The sequence below is a fragment of the Urocampus carinirostris genome, chromosome 10, assembly GCF_059441175.1.
Source record: "Urocampus carinirostris isolate Australia breed hairy pipefish chromosome 10, RoL_Ucar_1.0, whole genome shotgun sequence".
Taxonomy (NCBI): Eukaryota; Metazoa; Chordata; class Actinopteri; order Syngnathiformes; family Syngnathidae; genus Urocampus; species Urocampus carinirostris.
In genome coordinates this window covers 26,889,532-26,909,460 of record NC_142358.1, presented here as the reverse complement: position 1 = coordinate 26,909,460, position 19,929 = coordinate 26,889,532, and the positions used below count along the sequence as shown (strand labels likewise).

Genomic DNA, 19,929 nt, shown 5'->3' with positions numbered 1-19,929 from the left:
CACTTTAAGGTGCACCCCCAATTTTTTTTTCATATATATAAGGCACAAAGGACAAGGAGGCGCATGGAGTTAAAACTAAAGTAAGGAGTAGGGTTGCACAAGAAATAAAAAAGTATCATAGTTGTGCATTGATTGATCAGTAGTCTGCGGTGTATGCTGGGATAAATGATGTCAATCATCATTTGAAATGGTCACTATTGGCTTAAGTTATTTGAGGCGGTCTTTTTAGTATTTACAGGCTCGCTTAGGCTCAAGCGCGGCAATATGAATCCTGCAATTGGCCCAAAAAGTTTGAGTCACATGTTTGGTTGCTCTACGGCCTGGAGAAAACATTTTTACAAATGTAGTCTCTATTTGTAAGCAGGAAATATGGGGCTAAACAGACCGCTATCAACAAGCAACGTACATTGATGCAGATACTTCTTGGCGGATTTTTTTTTTTTTTGTCAGCATTATTGCGTGTTTTGGAGTGTGTGAATATTTTACACGGTTGGATTTACTACTCTCACTGATGTGAGAGGACCATGGTTGCGTATTATTATTGAATGTGATGGCTGCAAGACGACTTTGGTGAGCGACCCCGGCTTTATATTTTCCAAGGATCTTGTTTCAGAGTGATCTTTCTGTGCTGGGTCTATTTTTAAATGCAATTCAATTCAAAGTGTTTATTGTCATATGCACAGTAAAAAACCACGTTTCCCTGCACAATGAAATTCTTACTTTGCTGTCCACACAGTTGCCAGCGAAAAAGAAAATAGAAACTAAGAAATAGTTGGCATTTCTTGAATCCCAAAAGGTTAACTTTCTGAATGATATGTGGAATGACCCATTTGAGTGCAAGGTGACATTGTACAGACACCGTGTCCGTACGTGTCTGAGACACGTATTTACTTCTTTGCGAGCCGTCGGAATGTTAAGGGGTTAATAAGTTTGACTGAACTATCTGACTGTTTTGTTGACGTTCCAACTGTAGCGCCTTATAGTCCGGTGCGCCTTGTGTATCGGAAATATAGGACAAAAAACTATTTTTGGGGGGTGGGCCTTATAACCCGGCTTTATAGTCTGTATAGAAAATACAGTACTTTGTTTTCTAATTTCTCAAACATGAGTATCTGGTACCGTGACTAAAAATAGTGTGATAATGAGATAAGAGAAAATGGACTCGTGGATAACATTCGGCCCTCTTACCGCCGTGATCCGGGTTCGATTCCTGTTGATGCTAAGTCCTTAGCTTGGCCTTAAATTGAAATGTGTCGGACCTTTTGGCCGTACCTCTTGCCATGATCTTTGATTTTTGCCTTTCGGAGATGGAATAAGAGCTTGCTCTGTCCACTCCACGCATCGGCCCGGTATTGCAGTACCTCCGGGAACGGTGCATTCGCAATGATCGCAGCAAGGCTTTAGGGCTAGGACCTTAGCTTGGCCTTTTGGCTGAGAGTAAGTGTCTCGGCTCCTAGGCTTTGTAGCGTATTATGAACTGACCGATAACGGATAATGGATAATGAATAACGAAGATAGACCAATAACCCTTAAAAACCCCTACCAGGATTATGCTATTGTAAAGATCCATCCATGTCCCTAGCTGACTGGTGGTTAGGATTCGGCACTGTTAGCATTTCTACCCGGTTTGATCCCTGTTGTCACCATTGTTATTCAGATTCAGATTCAGATTTACTTTATTGTCATTCGTGTACACGTGTATACAGAACGAAATGTCGATACATCTGACCCGCACAGGTTCTTTGAACGTCAGCCGGGATAGATAAGATTAACCATGTCTTCGTCAGAATTTTAGCGCAGCAGTTCGTCATCTCGCGGTTCGATGCCACTTCCAGTTGTTAAATGGTCCAGTTTATTGTCCAGAGAGCGAACGTTGGAGAGCAAAATGGATGTTAGAGGGGTTAGCCTTTAGCCTAGCTGTTAGCCCGGCCCGCTTCCTCGTCACGCCGCTGTCTTGCCACTCTGCTTCGCTGCTTTGTAGGCCGCTGGGTCTTGTTGACATAGCAGTCCGTGGCTAATAAACACTCCCGAGTGGTCGTAGCACCGAGCGCTTGATGTCGAGTGGTCGTAGCACCGAGCACTTGATGTCCTCGTTCGGCGGTCACGCCGCTGTCTTGCCACTCTGCTTCGCTGCTTTGTAGGCCACTGGGTCTTGTTGACATAGCAGTCCGTGGCTAATAAACACCGAGCGCTTGATGTCTGGATGATCGCATATCCAGCAAAAAAATTGCGATCGTATCTTAATCTGCAGTTCGAGCCGACTTTGTGCGCCATCAAAACTGAGTCGAAGACTGGATCTTATGGCCGACGTGTAAAAAAACCGTTGCAAGCCGATGCAGCCGCAGCCGAACAGGGCGCCGCCATGATGCAATTGTGCTCAGCGTTAATTTAATATTAATATTAATATTTGCACAATTTGATAACGCATTTCCAATTGTGTACGCATAACTATTGCACCAGATTAAATTTCTGGGTGCGCCTTACATTCCGGAAAATACGGTAAATATTTTCAGACAGTGATTTAAATTGTGTGCTTGTGTGTCCAATAGGGTAACTGTCCTAAAGTGAGCTCCATCAATGACCGCAGTGATTGGAAGGTGGTAAGGAAGGCGTTGACTGTTATTGGCTTCAACCAAGATGATGTTGAGGTAAGGCCAATGCATACCTTGTGGTAATCGTGACTTGAAATGTGTTACATGACAATGGATAAGTGCAGCACTTACAAAAGAAGAAAATTATGGTCGTAATTAGGGCTGCAAAAAATCTGTTAAAAGGATTATTGAAAGGTTTGGCAATTCATTTCATCATCGATTTGTTGTATCGCGCGATCTACGCATCACTCAACATGTAAATTCAATGCAAATAACAGTCCATTAAATTGTTGACGTCAGTGTTGTTGGGCTTTTGATGGGATATGCTTGGAGTACCACTTTTATCCAGCAGAGGGCGCCTCAAGCCCATATTTTGATGAATGAGGTCCTCTCGATTCACGGAATTACTTGCGATCTCCTTCGATGTTGCCTCTCTTTTTTTGCACTTATATAAGATAATTATAAAAAATTGTGAAATTATAAAAAAGTATGCACAGTGGTACCTCTACTTACGAATTTGATTCGTCTGGGAGTAGCTTATTAACCTAAAACATTTGTAAGTAGAGACGCCTTTTGAGTGTAAATTCCCTAATCCGTTCCAAGCCCCAGCAAAAGTCTGATATTTTTTAATAAATCATAAAAGAGCATCACAAAATAAAACAAATACAAGTTTAAATTAGATTACCGCTCAATAGACATAAAACAAGAGGCACACAATGTAAAAAAAACAAAGAATAAAGGAAATAACAAAATCAATCATTTATCTTTTAACTTTAATCGAGGACACGAAGATCATGCAGGGATTCACGCATATGCACCGGCTTGCCAGGTACAACTCTGGGAGTGGCAAATGGCAGCACATACCGTACTCTCTTATTGACTTTGTATCCTGAAACACCTTTGACCCCTCATTATGGCAAGGATGCGAATATGTTTTATCCAGGGTACCATCAAATCTCAAATCAAACAGTAAATGAAAGCTGTTAAAATAGTTTATTATTTTTATTTTATCTACAGTGGCACTAGCTGACTTATCGTACCGACTTCACATAAAATTGATCAAAAATACATAAAATGTTCACGGTTCATGGATCCCCTAACTGCTAGTGTCATAGGGGCTCGACTTCCTGTAGTGTGTCCTGGGCAAGTACAACCCTGGCGACTCCCATCTCTCTCCAGGCCGTTTTACTTTGTAAAAAATGCTTGCTGTAAATCCTGGAGTACTTTGAGGGCTGCCAGTGCCTCTGTTTGATTGTAGATAAATATCGCCGTCTTCTGTCTTCTTCAAAAGGCATACGATAAAATGCCAAATTTGGTTTGGACCTTGCTGGTTTGCACCGCAAGAAATCACCATCGTAAAAAGTCGTGGTTATATTTCTCTTTTCTAGTTATTGGTATTTGTTTCAACTCAACTGTGGATTAGACTGTTGTGCTCTCAAGTGCTTCTGCCGTCTGTCATGGCTCTCATTCTGCCAGGGAAGCCAACGTGATGTCATGTGCAAACGATCAATATTTCAGTCATCCACAGAAACTGTGTGGCAATGCTTTTTTAAATGACAAGTTTTGTTCGGTGAGAGAGTTCTGACCAGTTAATGGGTCTGGGCTTGTGTGCAGTCACTGCAAAAAAAACACATTTTAAAAAGAGGGAGGGAAAATGAAACTGCAATATCTTCTGCTGTGGGGACATAAATCTGGTAAAATATTAATCTTGAGGGGGTTGCACATAAGTTATGAGTTTCTATGTAACATGCGTAGCAAAATATTTTTTCAAGAAAACAGTCTTTCTAATGTCCCATATTTGTTTCTCAATGCATCCTCCACATTCCCCTAAAGATACGTATCATTTCTGTCTAGGAGTTGCTGAACATAATCGCCAGCGTGCTTCACTTGGGGAATGTTCAGTATGGCGGTGAAGACGGCATTGCCTGCATCACTTCTGACACACAGATAAAGTACTTGGCAAGGGTAAGACACTGTAAAAAAGAATGTTCTTTACCACTTTGTTAAATATTGAGACCTGGGCTTTTTTGAACTAATCTAACAAAGATAGTTTGCTATAAAATAATTGTGTCATAAATAGTCAAGTCATGTTATTAATCACAAGGAGTCTCAAAGGGCTGCACAGGCCACAGATGATTGCAAACCACACTATAATAACACCATCCCCTGATCGAAAACCTACATGAGGGCAAAGAAAAACTCAAACACACGAGGAGCTCTTCTTCGCTCTTGGGATCACTAGTAGACCAGCGGCCTTAATTGTAATGAGAGGGCATCCTCCAGGGGCCTCGCTTGCTCATGAAGAAGCTACTATTCATCTCCAGGTCTTTAGATCAACATTCTGTCCGGCTGTATTTTGCATATACATCATTTGATAGCTTCATCTGCACATACTAATGTACTGACCACTTGAGCCTGCAATAAAATAGAGTATTAAATAAGCAACGAACAGGGTACGTACACCTTTTTCATGGACAAATTCAAGCACTATCGTAACCATTTTTCTAATACCTCCAGGACTCGGCATCTTGGTCTCTGTTCTGGGTGCGACGTATAGGGGGTAATGACGCTTAGAGTCAAGTCATGTTTAATTGTCCAGCCCTTAATCACAAAGAGTCTCAAAGGGCTGCATAGACCACAGATTATTGCAAACCACACATTATTATTACACCATCCCCTGATCTAAAACCTACATGAGGGCAAGGGAGAACTCAAAAACCTCAACATGAGGAAAACGAAGAAACCTTGACAAGAGACCGCACATGGGGTAATCCCCCTTCCAGTATGACCAGGCTGCAACGGATGTTGCAATAACAAATAATACATAGATATCGTCAACATGAAATATAGGTCTTTCATAAGCTATAAAATATAAATGTGTTTTAAGCCTAGATTAAAACAGTTCCACTGAGGTTGGAGATCGAATCTCAGCAGAGCATTCCAAAGCACCGGGGCCCGAATGGAGAATGCTCTCGAACTTCTGAGAAAATGTCTTGTTCGTCAAAGCTAGGCAGAGCTCTAGTTTTAAAAGTTATCTCTATCTCCTTCCTTTCCGCATGCACAATAAAAAATAAGCCGCCTCATTGTGCTTTAACTCCCTTTGAGTGAAAGCACGCCTTGCACAGCTCGCCTCACCTTAGATGTGACGCCAAACCGAAAATGCATTTATGGTCTTTTTCGGCACAGAAATCTTTGGTGCCTAATATTGGAAGCATTCGTACTTCATTCAGTCTGATATGTTTCTAAAGCCACCAAATTGAACAAATATCTGTCATATGATGTCACTTGTGTATCGACCTAGCCTTTGTGTCTGCTAATGAATGACGTTATGTCTTTCCAGTTGTTAGGAGTAAATGGGGCCGTGCTGACGGAGGCACTTACACACAAAAAAATTATCGCCAAGGGAGAAGAGGTAGGATTAGATGCACACTCATTGTAGAACAGGTGTGTGATCAGATTTCTATTTATGTACACACAATCGATGGGTTTAATGTATTTTTGCATGTTTCCCCTAACAGCTGATAAGCCCTTTGAACCTAGAACAGGCATCCTCAGCTCGAGATGCTTTGGCCAAAGCTGTGTATGGACGCACGTTTACCTGGCTCGTCAACAAGATCAACACTTCACTGGCATACACGGTGCATATAAGCATGTACACTTAAATTGCACACAAACTATTCTAGCTTGACTCAATCTGATTTGCACAATTTGCATTTTGTTCATTTTTAAACTAGAGTGCCACCTTGTGGTAATTCTTTCCAAAGTCAATAAAAAAGACTTAAACTCCTGAAGAACAATAAGATAAAATCTGGAAAATATGTCAAGAATTGTGGCAACATGTTAGAGGCCTTTTGTGTGTTACAGGATGACTCTTACAAGCACTACTCTGTCATCGGGCTTCTGGATATCTATGGCTTTGAAGTCTTCCAGCACAATAGGTAAATCAATTCTTAGTGTAATGAAGTAGTTTGCTACCCAAAGGGTTTTAAAGAGACACTATGTATTATTTGACCACTAGATGTCGCTGAAGTCGGTAGTGTAACTGTAGTGTCATGGATATGACATCGAGCTAAACCACCAAAGAAGGACCGTGAATATAGGGACATGATATTGAGACTTTAATTCCCTTCTTCGGATTGTGAAAACTACAAGAGTGCTGTGAAATTCTACTCATGACACGATTTCCCGCAAACATGGTCTGCTTACATTCTCGAGACTCAAGTGAATCCAACCTTGTAAAATGTTTACTCCAAAATACACAATAATGCCAACGGTTAAAAACAAAAAATCAGCCTAAGAGCATTCCTGCATCATTTGACGATCCTTGTTTTAAACAGTTTGTTTTGCTCCACAGCTCCCCTTTAAAAAAAACACTCGTCAAATTGTGAAATGGTGACTGATTCAATTGTTGATAAGCACATTGTTTAGCCAATGAAATTCCAAACGTAATTCTATGTAATTTTACAAACTGTTTTTTACATCAGAGCCAAAAATAAACGTGTGTAAATGCAGCCTGGGATCCATTTTTACCCACTATTGTCACGTACAAGTGTGCACAGTCATGGCTCTGGTTCTGGAAAGAGAAGCCAAACATTTACAACTTTAACAGTGTTTAAAAATTGGCCAAAGTAAAATACACCGTTGCAAAGTTTCTAGGGCTGTAAACTGGTTGTCCCTAAATGAGCATTTTTGAAAATGAAATGAAATGATCTGCATTTATATAGCGCTTTTCAAGTCAAGACTTCCCAAAGCGCTTTACAATGTGCTCCACATTTCCCAATAGCGGCCTTGCAGCCATGTAAGGCGCTAACCTGCTTATTGGGGGTATTAGGGGTTCAGTGTCTTACCCAAGGACACTTCGATATGTAACACGGACGAGCCGGGATTCGAACTGGGATCCCTTGATCCCAAGACGAGCGCTCTACCTCCTGAGCTACTGTCTTTGACATACCTTTAGAAAAATGAGTAAAATACAATGTTGAGTGTTTTGCAGATTGTGATCAAATTCGAACTGGGACCAGAGGCGTGTTCAGGAGAGTAATCAGACATGTAGTCGCTTGTTAATCGCTTGCCGCGCACTGCTGAACGTTTTGTAATCGCTCACTGTGATTGCCTTACTGATCCAAAATGGCCGACGACAGTACAATGGATTTCGTTCTACAGCTTGCTTTGAGCGAGTTGGCTGATATGAGCGACAGTTCGCATATTGACACAGTTAAGGTTATCCTAAACGCAGTGGAAGGGTCATACCTGTCTTGCATTGTTCACAAACATTACCAGGCAATGTAAGACGATATATTACATCGCCAACAGCACTCGTCAGGGTGAGATCCTCCATGTTCAGCACTGTCGACGCCATGTTGGAAATCAAAGTAAGCGGTCTTTCTCCCGTGATTACTCGGGCACGCGAGCGCTCAATAATCATTGGCCGTTCAGAAGCTAGCGATAGCTAGCGATAGCAATCGCTCACTCTCCTGAACACGCCTCAGGTACATTTTCATGCTATTGTCCCAGGCGTGGGATTGCACAAGAATTCAGGCGAGAATAAAAACCTTCTATTTCTGTGTGTTCCAACTAAGACTACTCAATTTTAGTAGCACTTGCGGTGATTATTTCCCTACATTTTAAAGAACGTTATAGGAACATTTTTTTTCATTATGGTTTATGTATTTTTGCTTATTATTCAAATCAATAGTTTTTTTTTCAATGAATCAAGTTTTTTTACTCCTAGAGGTGTTAAATTATACACACTATCCCTTTTATTAACATTGGTCACGTCACTAATGACTCCCTGCAGCACATTAAATAACGAGAGGTATCAATCCTTTATGGTCGATCGTAAATTGTTTTAGGGTTATGTTAACCAGGGTCCCCTGATCTCAATGCAAAAGCCTTTAGCAACATTTTGTTTGTATTAGGTATTGTTCTTATTGAAAATATCTCAATTTACCATGTTGGATAATTTTGCCCGTTTTCATCAGTATTTCCTGCATTTAACAACAAAAACATATGAACACTCTGGTAAAATAAGAAAAAAATGAAATGAGCAAATTAAGTAAAAATGTAAATATGTCTATTCACTGAGTTAGTCGAATATTGGTGGATTAGAAAATAAATTTACTGAATTTATATGATGTAGTTTAATTATAAGTTCTAACTTTATTATTAATAACATTTAATAATTTTTGGATTTGTCGCTTATATGTTGCAGTTTTGAGCAGTTTTGCATCAACTACTGTAATGAGAAGTTACAGCAGCTCTTCATCGAGCTCACCCTCAAGTCGGAGCAGGAGGAGTACGAAGCCGAGGGCATCACGGTCCGTCCCCATTCCCGTCCATTACAAATGCACACAGACATATTTGACACTTGATTTCTGTTCTTATGCACGCTCAATTGAGTTTACACCCGCAATAGTCATTCCAAAAATGCTTTTATTTGTATTGGTTTATTTTGTAATATTGAATGTAGCTGGTCTTTCTCTCAAACTGTTTGAGGGTATTGTCACCTGACAAAATTTGGTTTGCTCCATGTTTTTTCTCTCCTTTCAATTTGTCAAATTGGTGCACTCAAAGATAAAAGACAATGATTTTTTTATTTCTAGTGGGAACCAGTGCAGTACTTTAACAACAAGATCATCTGTGACCTGGTGGAGGAGAAGTTCAAAGGCATCATTTCAATTCTGGTAAGAAAAAAACAAGAATAACGTACCGTATTTTCACGACCATAGGACGCACAGTGTTAAATGGCACAGTCCCCGCACTTGGTTCTATTTGTGTATTCAACACATTGCACGCACGATAGGGCGCAGGTGCTCACTGCTGCGGCCTTGTTACAACAACACAGACAAGCATACAAGTGTGCGTATTTAAAAATACAACAAAAGCAAAACTGAGTTTTGTTGTGCTTTATCTAAGTATCAATACTAAAAAAACACATAGATAAAACTAAACAAAAAAAAAAAGCAGTTATTGGCACTCACATTTTTTTACCGGTACTCCATATCAAACAAAACCGTCAAAATCCTCGTCCTCTCTTTCTTACCAGAACAGATTTACTAAATCTCCATTAAAAGGTTCACTTTCTTCACTTAAAGAGTCACTTTCCGTGCCGTGCAGCTCCTCAGTAATAATGCCGGCTTTTGCAAAAGCCTGAACAACAGCCCCGGCAGACAGGTTATCCCAAGTGACGACGATCCATTATTTACATTACAATTCGGCGGAAGCTTCTGAGGCACTGTAGTCCTGGTCGGAATGGAAAAATGACACCGTTTCATGAAACGAAAGCACCAAAACATCAACTTTCAAATTGCTAGATGTGCTCGACGTTATCATGCATGAGTACTTCCTTAAACAATGGACGCATTGCGTGTGACGTCACATGTCCTCTTGCAACGATCACACGGGAGATGCATAGAAGTCAGTCAAGTCAAGTGATGTTCATTTGTATAGTGATTAATCACAGGAAGTCTCACACAGACCAAAGGTTATTGTAAACGACAGAGCATCATTAAACCAACCCTGATCTAAAACCTCGTGAGAGCAAGGAAAAACTAAAAACCTCAACTTGAGGAAAATGAAGAAACCTTGAGAAGGGAGCGCACATAAGGTAATACCCTTTCAGTATGACCAACATGAAATATAAGTAATTTATAAGCTATAGAATATAAGTTTGTTTTAAGCCTATATTTAGATCGCATTTAATAAAATGTGAATGATCTCACTACTCCATCGGAGTTCACCCCAAAATGTTGCAAGTCCATGACTTGGCGAAGGCTCGAACCTGTGACCTCCCAATCCTGGGGCCTCCAAACCTGAGGCCACCGACCTGGTCTATGTTTGCAACTCTACATCACAGACAGGGCGCATTGTACGATAGAGCGCACCGCACAATTTGAAGAAAATCGGAGACTTCTATGTGTGCCTTCTAGTCCTGAAAATACAGTAAAACAACTTGTTTTTGGTGGGGGATAGTAGTGTAGCATATGCAAAATGTGTTTGTTGTGACCATGATGAGTTCTGAGGGAGCTTAACAGTTACAGCAAGGTAAGAGTGCTACCTTCTCAGAGTGAGAAGGCAAATAAAGCCATTAGTGGAGACAGCACTTATAAACATGTCAAATTATACTTTGGTATTTCAGCTTTCAGCTTAGCTAAACAGGGTTTGACCACCTCAGTTTGCATATTTTAATAGCAATCAATCACCTTTTACCTTTTGGCTGTGAATTAGCAGTGCTGCCAATCGTTTGACTATTATATGAACATGGAAACCATAACTCAGTGCAAAAGGTGAGTAGTTGAGAAACTTAAGTTGGGGTTATTATGTGATTTGGCTTTACTGTTATGTCTCATGGGGCAAAAATACTGATTGGCTCTTCCCAGAAACATAAGGAAACCAAAATCCTTTTTCATTTAAAGACAATATCCAAAACTAATTCTATATTGTCCCTTTTAAAAGATTTAACCAACAGCAAGATGTACTAATTAGGATTCCACTTATATGCTGTGATTACAATACTTATCATTCGATGTTTTTATTTCACTCCCATGACAGGATGAAGAATGTTTACGACCTGGAGATGCCAGCGACCTCACCTTCCTGGAGAAGCTAGAAAACACCGTGGGAGGGCATCCACACTTTGTCACGTCAGTTCTGTTCCTGCTCTTTTTGGCATCCCGATTGTTTAATTGCTTTTGTATATTGCATTTCTATACATGCATGGTCTTCTTGCAGTCACAAGCTTGCTGATGCAAAGACGCGGAAGATAATGGGTCGTGAGGAATTCCGACTGTTGCATTACGCCGGGGAGGTCAACTACAATGTTAACGGTACATTCACCTATGGTCAGCTTTCGGGGGACGGATACAATGTAACCTTAAAAAGCACTATACATTTTACAGGTAACCCTAACTATACTTTTACATTTGACCTTTAATTGGTAGGAGAGCAGTTTAGAAAGGGGTGGGCAAATTCTTTAAGTGGCAGGCCAAATCACCTTAAACATTTTGGGAGGTAGGCCAGAAGAAAAAAAATCTGGTTTGATTAAATTCATTTTCATGTATTTGCCAATTCAGAATATGTAGATGAATGAAGAAAAAAAAATCATTTTTTTAATATGTAGTTATGAATAAATATATGTACATGTTGTACTTCATTTTATATTTGTCTGCAAATGGAGTGTTTCATCCAATTGGTTTTGAAACATAAATACAGTGGAAGCTAGAGCTCTTGTTGGTGATAGGAATGAGTGGAGAGGTGTTGTAAAAGGATAGTGGGATGTTTAGACGTGTTCTAAGGGATGGGCAGGGCACCCGTATGATGCGGCAGGGGTAAACCAGCGAAATCTGTCGGGTACTGCTGTTGAACAGAAGAGTGTGTTGTTTCACCCTGCCCCAAGTGACATGGCCGCTTTCTTGTGTGCCGTTTCATCTGGAGGGTCGAAAGCATGACCGACTTGGGTGCCGAGGTGCTTAACTTGCTTGGGTGTTTGGGCATTTGGGTTGGCCATGGTCCAAAAATTTTTGTGTGTATTATTTTGCTACTTTTTCTCTTTTTTATTTTCTTTGTTTTTGTATGTGTTTGTTTTGCTGTCGGTCACCCCTCTCAAGGGATATGACCAGGGTAGATAGATTTTTGAAACACTCAGAATTAAAGCAGACAAGACAAGATTTATTCTTCCAAAGAATGAGGAATTCAAAAGCATGTGGATTCTGGGAATTATTTCACAAATGTTCAATATGCACATCGCCTAAGACACAGCATATGCCAAGTCAGTAATCCAGCTCCTGCCAAACTCACTGAAGCATATTTTGGAAAAACAATCTTAACAGGTTACTATTTATTTTTATTTATACATACAATGTATCTGCTTGTGAGTTAATACAGGGAATTACATATATTTATTATAATAATGAATAATTAATATTCAGAGGGTATTTTTTTTGAAACACTCTGTATATTTGTATGTTTTATTTGAAGTACTTAAAACAAAAAAATGTTCAGAAAAGTCCGACTGGCAGTTTGTGGCCCGCCGGCTTTAGTTTGCCCACACCTAGTCCAGAATGTCTGCCTGCCTCTAGTACAGCTGTTGACCCTAAATTATTATGACAAGTGGATTATGAAATTGTCAATATGTAATAAAGAGCATTGTATGAGTTCAGTCCATTCAAAACAGAAGTGACTTGTATGAAGTTTTATTCAATAGTTGTCGTGTAAAATAGCTTAAGCAAAAAAATTATACGTTAGCAGTCAATTGATCAATTTGAATTACAGTATAAATGTTTCCTGTTTTTAGGTTTTCTGGACAAGAACAATGATCTGCTCTTCAGAAACTTGAAAGAGGTGTGATTCAATGACAAACCAGCGACAATGTTTAATTTTGTTTGTGTCTAATTTATTATTTCAAATGGTTTTCTATTCAAAGATTATGTGCATGTCAGAAAACAAAATCCTGAACCAGTGTTTCGACCGGGACGAGCTGAGTGACAAGAAACGTCCAGATACGGTAACATGCTTTATTCTCACGTGTACGAGCATACTTTCCCACCACAAAACAAGCAGCAATTTGTTCCCTCAGTATTGGGTGGGCAATGTAATGGGGATTCTCAGTAACCGCCACTTGCTGATGAATGGCTTTCTCATAAACCCACGTTGGCGTGAACAGGCTACTGTTTCTGACTCCACATTCGCCAATGTTCACTCTTTACGTCACCACTCCTTGGTGTCACTGTGTGTGGACTCCCCCTGCTTCCATTTGCTTGTATTATTTTTCCTCAACTCCTCCTGTCCAATCGGATTCATATTTCTAATCCGTTGTCGGTGTTGTTTTTATCTGCCTCTTCAGGCAGCAACCCAGTTCAAGGCTAGCCTGGCAAAACTCATGGAAATCCTCATGTCCAAGGAACCATCATATGTCCGCTGTATCAAGCCCAATGACTCCAAACAAGCAAGTAAGAAGTCTTAGATTGCTTTTTATAGTTACAGTCTGAATAAAATATTGGATTTTAAATGATAATAAGTTCACGGTCACAGTTCACAGATTATTTCATCGTGAACTGTGACTGTGAACTCTGTGTACGAGGATGTATATATCTTATATATATATACATGTGTATATATGAGTCATTTCTGAATTATTATAACCCTCTGATTTTTCTAAATCAGGGCTGTACTTAAACAAAAGTCAGAAAATATAAGGTAGTAAACTATTGCCAAAGAGATTTAAGCGGTTACTTGAAAAATACTCACATATTTGCAACCCAGAATGTTGAAAGTATTTTTTTAAATATATAAACTCTACAATATACTAAACGTTACTTTGTAGAAGGTCCCAATTTATGTATATGCGTTGGGACACACATTTGTGGATGTTGGCTCTTACTTATATGTCCACTAGCCATAGTGTGTGTCTTAAATAAGCCATTTATATTCTAGATATGCAAACGCAAATGTATTTTATATATATACAAAATACAACAGTGTTTGTTAGTTGCATTAAACAGATTCAAAATAATTTTGTTTTAGTGTTTGTTTAGAAACAAAGAAAATAAGAGGCATTGTTAAATACCATCTAGAATTGTTGATGCTGTTTATCTTGCCAAAAAGCGAGAATGTGTCTCCTGACTTTTGATCACTATTGTTCATGGGCTGCATTGCAGTGATGGGGTTTAAAGTTTTGTGTTGGACTGTAGTACAATAAGTTTAAAGACTCAAAAGTATTATGTCTGCTTCAGTTGACTGTTCTTGTAAACAAAGCACAATCAGCTTAACAGCTTCCACAAGATATTTTATTTATCAACGTCATTTTAATCTTGTGTTTATGCTAATTCAGAGAAAAAGCTGTTTGTTTATCAGCACGTTACTGACCAAGGAGTAAAGTCACTACGCTGGCCTTTGTTTCCAACTACAGCTGTCCTTTTGTTTGTTCACAGTCCTTGTTACTCCTACAGCTGTTTGCATTTTATTTGTTTTAGCAGGGATTTTTTTCCCCAGACTCACTTCTTGTGACCTGACTCTAACCGCTCAATCCCCTTCCTCTTGTTGCCAGGTCGCTTTGACGACGTTCTGATTCGTCACCAGGTCAAGTATCTGGGGCTGATGGAGAATCTGAGGGTGAGGCGAGCCGGCTTTGCCTACAGACGGCGCTATGAGGTCTTCCTACAGAGGTAATAAGACATTTTTCTATTTTTTTATCTCCAGGATACACATTTTTCACATGCTACCAATTTTGTACTAAAACAGATACTCGATTATACATGAAATCTTAATTCAGGCACATACAATCAAAAAACAAGAGCCCATTGTGTGTTCTCGAGAGTTAAAAATCTAGTTTGATTCATGAATTAGTGCAGGGATTCCTGCAGTAAACTCTGTAACCCTGGTGTACATGAACAAAGTGGGACAAAATCCGGTGGTGTGGTTGCTAAATTATATCAATCAACTACTTTTTGGAAGTTCAGGGAAAGGATGACAAACGACACGTACCAAATCAAATTACCCAACATTTGTGCTTTGCAGACAAACAATTGATTTTGTTTGTTTATTGTGCAACACATAAAAACATAGAAAGTAATTCTATCAGGATTCTGCTTCCCCTCTGCCAATCAGTGCCCAGGAAACAGAAGGCAGTTCTCCGATTGCTTTAAGTGTATTGGCGCTTGTAAAGTGATGCTGTAATTCCGTGCAATATGTGTTAATCAGTGGAACCTATTAAAAGAGAAAATCCTCGATGCACTGAGGACACAAAAGTCGAACCGTGAAATGACGATGGAATATTGTACTGATTTTGTTGTCAGCTGCACTCATGAATTATTTGACTTGGTGTAGGTACAAGTCCCTCTGCCCAGAGACTTGGCCAAATTGGAACGGTAAACTGTCTGATGGAGTCGCTGTTTTGGTCAAGCATCTTGGATACAAGCCCGAAGACTACAAACTGGGAAGGTGATAGCACCAATGCAAAACACATGTACAAGAAAGCAAACGACATATTTAGATATGTAGATCATTATTTCTATGTAAAGCTTGTAGGGATTTACTAAATTCATTTTTATCCTACTTTTGCAGATCAAAAATTTTCATTCGTTTCCCAAAGACCTTGTTTGCCACTGAGGAAGCCCTGGAAACAAGAAAGCATAGTCTTGGTGAGCATACTTTCTCATTCCTGCTCTTATGCAAAAAGCCATTACATTACGGCACATTTCACAAGAGTGTACTATTAAAATTATTTAAAGGTACAGACGCTTCCTTACTTACAAACGAGATAGGTTCCGGATGATCGTTGGTAAGTTGAAATTGTTCGTAAGTTGCTTCAGTGGCATATTTTGTGTGTTTAAGGTTTGTACAAGTAACCTGTATTATTTTGTACTAAAAAAAAAAAATCATAAAATAATATGCTTTTTTTAGGATAAATTAACTTAAGTTTAACTTACTTTTGGGAGATGAGCTTCAAGAGTTAGGCAACTTCCTCCTCCGTGATAAAATGTGGCCGAAAAAGAGCGATCCAACCATTTTCTCAACAGCATCAAGCTTCCATTTTACACTTTGATGTCAAATGAAACGGCTCGCCTCTTCTTTACTCTTCACAACAAACATATTGAATGGATGCAAGAGATATTAAAAAATAAGAATGTCAAAGTTCTTGGTGCGCTGGAGATACAGTATAGAATGTTTACACATGAACTAGAAAGAGGAAGCGGATTTCTTCTTCGGGGTGAATGCTGGGTGACCTCTCACAGCGCCACACGCCGGTAGCGGCGGAAAGAAGCACTACAGCAATGTCCTGTACTCTGGAAAAGGTGCACACTATACAAAATCTTACAATCTTATGTCCGGATATTTTTAAAAATCCCCCCCAAAAATGTTCGTATCTACCGTTTTTCGTAAGTGGAATGGTCTTAAGTAGGGGAGCGTCTGTACTTTTTCACCATAACTATGTTCTTCCCTACAACAATGTTGTTATACATTAGACACAATTTGAAAGTGTCCACCTGCATATTAAAAAAATAAGATCTTGCTTTCATGCATGAGGACGATTACAATTTTAATTGTTTTTAAACAATAAATCATAGTACCCTTCTCTACATAGGTTCATTCAAAAAGTCTGCACAAAATTATTAGACAATATAAGGTAGTTTTAGGTCAAACCTAGCACACCTAGCTTACGCAATAAATAGCTGTTCATAGTTTTTGCCTTACTTGTTTAAATGGTACAATTCATTTGTTGATTTCATTAAATAATTGTTTGATATTTGGCATCAGCTTTGAATAAATCAAATTAAATTGTTAAATTTAGAACCTTAATTTTAAGGTTACGCTAGTTTTCAAATTGTTGACTCTTAAAATGGCAAATTAATCAAATCAATTTGATTAATTGCCTGCCCTAATATTAGGAAATTTGGAATATTCTAGGAATCTTGTGAATGCAGTTTTGTTAGACTAAATTTGGCTTTTTGCTTGGTGCCTTCCCACAGCCACCATGCTGCAGGCGGGATGGAGAGGATACAGCCAGAGATCCAAGTACCAAAAACTTAGAACTTCAGGTAAGGAATTGTGTTCCCCTGGTATCTCTTGTTTCTTCCTTATTTAACAACCGGTTTACTACTTGTTTTTTAGCAATTGCCATTCAGGCATGGTGGAAAGGAGTCTTAGCTAGACGACAAGCCAAACGTAGGCGCCAGGCTGCTGACACAATTCGCAGGTAAAAACAAAATGGCAAAAAAACGAAATGAGTGCACTCTTCACATGGCATATTCATGGAGTCCATTAAATTATTAGTACTGTGGAAACTTGATCTAAAATCCTTTCAACTTAAAAGATTTTTGAGAGGTTCGAGCTCTGACTTTGTCAAATGTTTTATGTTGATGAATGTGGGTTTTTATTTAACAAACATAAAGGTTTCCAAACATATTTGCACATTTTATCTGAAAATAATGTTATGATGAACATTCCATTTCAGCCATGGACTGCAAAACCAAATCACTATTTTTATCACTTCCAGGTTCATCAAAGGCTTCATTTACCGCCACAAGGAACGCTGTCCAGAAAATGAATATTTCCTGGATTATGTGCGTTATTCCTTCCTCATGAAGCTGCGGCGAAACTTGCCAAAGAACGTTTTGGACAAAAGCTGGCCAACACCACCAGCGGCTCTCAGAGAGGTAGGAAATTAAACATGCACAATGCTTTTAAATACTCTTACTTCTCTTTTCAGTCTTTAATACATGTTTACCTTGTATAACCTGGTGTGCCATGTTTAATCTGGTTGAAAACGTTCACTACCTATTTATCAATAACAATAAAGACATTTCTATTCCAAATCTATTAAGGCCTACCATGATAATATATATATATATATATTTATTTATTTATTTATTTATTTTTAATTGTAATTAGGCTTTGTTCTGTTTTATTTTTGACCTTTGATTTATCCTGGCATGTTATGTCGATTGCATTTTTTAAATTTATTTTTATTTTTTTAATTTATTTTTTATTTTAATTGCAACAAGATAATTAGTTTTATTTTTTATGGATAGGCGAGAATGTTTAGCAAAAAAGGTACCGGTATATTTTTTACAATTTCTAGTAAATCAAATTGATTTACGTTTTTAACCCTCCTATTTGTAAGGTGAAAGTGACAGGAAAATCAAAAATTTGGGATTTTATTTAATAATTAAAAATATTAATCAATCCTATCTCTATTTCGAGAAAACTAAAACTTATTGAATAAGGCTGCAGATTTCCAAAGCTTTTCTCTTCAATTTGTTGTATATCAAATTATTTTTACGGCCAGTATGCGGTTAAAATGAGAGGAAAAAACGTTGGATTTTATTTAATCAAGGTTTAAAAATATGAATCAGTCAAATTGAATTGTGCGACAGTTATCCAACATTTTTTCATTCAAATATGCATTAAAATTTGAGGTTACAAATTTAGGAGACAAACACCTTTTACTTGATAATGAGCAACCAAATAGTTTCCAGCCCCACTGTCTGAAATTTGTGCTACCTGGTAATTGCTAGCCTGAGCAAAACTAGGCGTTAATAATGCTAGCGGTCCTGTTGGCGAAGCTAATTGATGAATAGTTGCATATGGAAACTGGGGTAAAGCTACGAAAATTGACCTATCACCCAGGCCTAGTATTGTTTTGTTAATTTTATTCAATATTGTAAACTTGCTGTATTTAACCTTATGCATTCTTAGGCTTCCGAACATTTGCACAAGCTATGTATGCAGAACATGGTGTGGATTTACTGCAAGAAAATCAGCCCTGAATGGAAACACCAGGTGAGGCTTGTTGAGCCAGCTGCTACGTTGCACTTCATATTGGATTTTAACTAAAACCAACTGCTTCAATTTTCTCCCCGATGTGTCTAGATGGAGCAGAAGGGGATCGCTAGTGAAATATTCAAGGACAAGAAAGACAACTACCCACAAAGTGTGCCCAAGTTGTTTGTCAGCACTAGATTGGGTAAGTATGTTCAAGCAGACATTCAACATTTTCTCATGTCACAATCAATAGACCGTATTTTCCGCACTATAATTTGCACTAGATTATAAGGCCCACCCCTAATATATTTTTCATACACAAGGCGCAACAGACTATAAGGTGCATGAAATTGAGTCTACAGTAAGAGCTACTGTGTAAGAGCTTCCATGTGTAATGCAATGCTTTCATGTGTCGCTAAAGTTTCAAAACATTGTCCGCAATTGAAATCGAGTGGCAGTGATAGCGCCAACATAGCACCACAAGAACAGTAGTAGTACAGATGACATATGAAATGGCATTAGAACTTATCCAATTATAACAATATTTTTACTCACAGCACCAGCAACACTGATTTGCACAGTGCATTCTGATTGGTAAAACAGTCTCTTCACCTGTGCGTCAATAACCACTCAGTTTAATGCGAATGCCTACGTGAAAGAGTTTGTATAGTATTTCTCCATTCTTTATCATTTGTTGGTGAAGACGAGGGGAGATGCCCTGCGACTGGCTGGCAACCAGTTCAAGCTGCCCACTGCCAACGGCCCTAAGTCAGCTGGGATTTGCTTCAGTACCTCCGTGACCCTAATAAGGATAAGCCACATAGAAAATGGGTGGACGGAAGAAGAGTGTGTTTCACCTATCAGAATGCACTATCCAAACAGTGTTTCTGGCATCATGTGGAAATAGTGTAAAAATGGGATGAACTTTAATGCTTTGTCGTATGAAATCTGTACCACTGGTGGTCCAGTGGTAAGGTATCAGCACTCCCACTACTCTGGTTCAATTCCCGTTGCATACAATATTTTGGCAATTTAGGTCAGCGATCTTAATCAATTTGATCAATCATTACACAATCAA

The 19,929-nt window shown here is 38.9% G+C and overlaps 1 protein-coding gene and 1 pseudogene across 2 annotated transcripts in view; both read left to right on the top strand.

Annotated features, from left to right (window-relative positions):
• LOC148358550 (unconventional myosin-Ic-like) overlaps positions 1-19,929 on the top strand; it is a 77,488-nt gene that overhangs the window by 50,230 nt on the left and 7,329 nt on the right. For both annotated transcript variants that reach the window (XM_088344962.1, XM_088344961.1), the window contains exons 7-26: positions 2,550-2,648; positions 4,446-4,556; positions 5,932-6,003; positions 6,110-6,229; positions 6,456-6,529; positions 8,803-8,908; positions 9,194-9,274; positions 11,142-11,233; positions 11,322-11,416; positions 12,883-12,929; positions 13,012-13,092; positions 13,432-13,537; positions 14,635-14,752; positions 15,414-15,527; positions 15,651-15,727; positions 17,057-17,125; positions 17,199-17,283; positions 17,584-17,743; positions 18,786-18,869; positions 18,960-19,053. In XM_088344962.1, the coding sequence (XP_088201088.1) occupies positions 2,550-2,648; positions 4,446-4,556; positions 5,932-6,003; positions 6,110-6,229; positions 6,456-6,529; positions 8,803-8,908; positions 9,194-9,274; positions 11,142-11,233; positions 11,322-11,416; positions 12,883-12,929; positions 13,012-13,092; positions 13,432-13,537; positions 14,635-14,752; positions 15,414-15,527; positions 15,651-15,727; positions 17,057-17,125; positions 17,199-17,283; positions 17,584-17,743; positions 18,786-18,869; positions 18,960-19,053 (1,885 nt within the window). The remainder of the gene's footprint in view (positions 1-2,549; positions 2,649-4,445; positions 4,557-5,931; positions 6,004-6,109; positions 6,230-6,455; positions 6,530-8,802; positions 8,909-9,193; positions 9,275-11,141; positions 11,234-11,321; positions 11,417-12,882; positions 12,930-13,011; positions 13,093-13,431; positions 13,538-14,634; positions 14,753-15,413; positions 15,528-15,650; positions 15,728-17,056; positions 17,126-17,198; positions 17,284-17,583; positions 17,744-18,785; positions 18,870-18,959; positions 19,054-19,929) is intronic.
• Positions 1,287-1,376, top strand: LOC148358551 (U2 spliceosomal RNA; annotated as a pseudogene).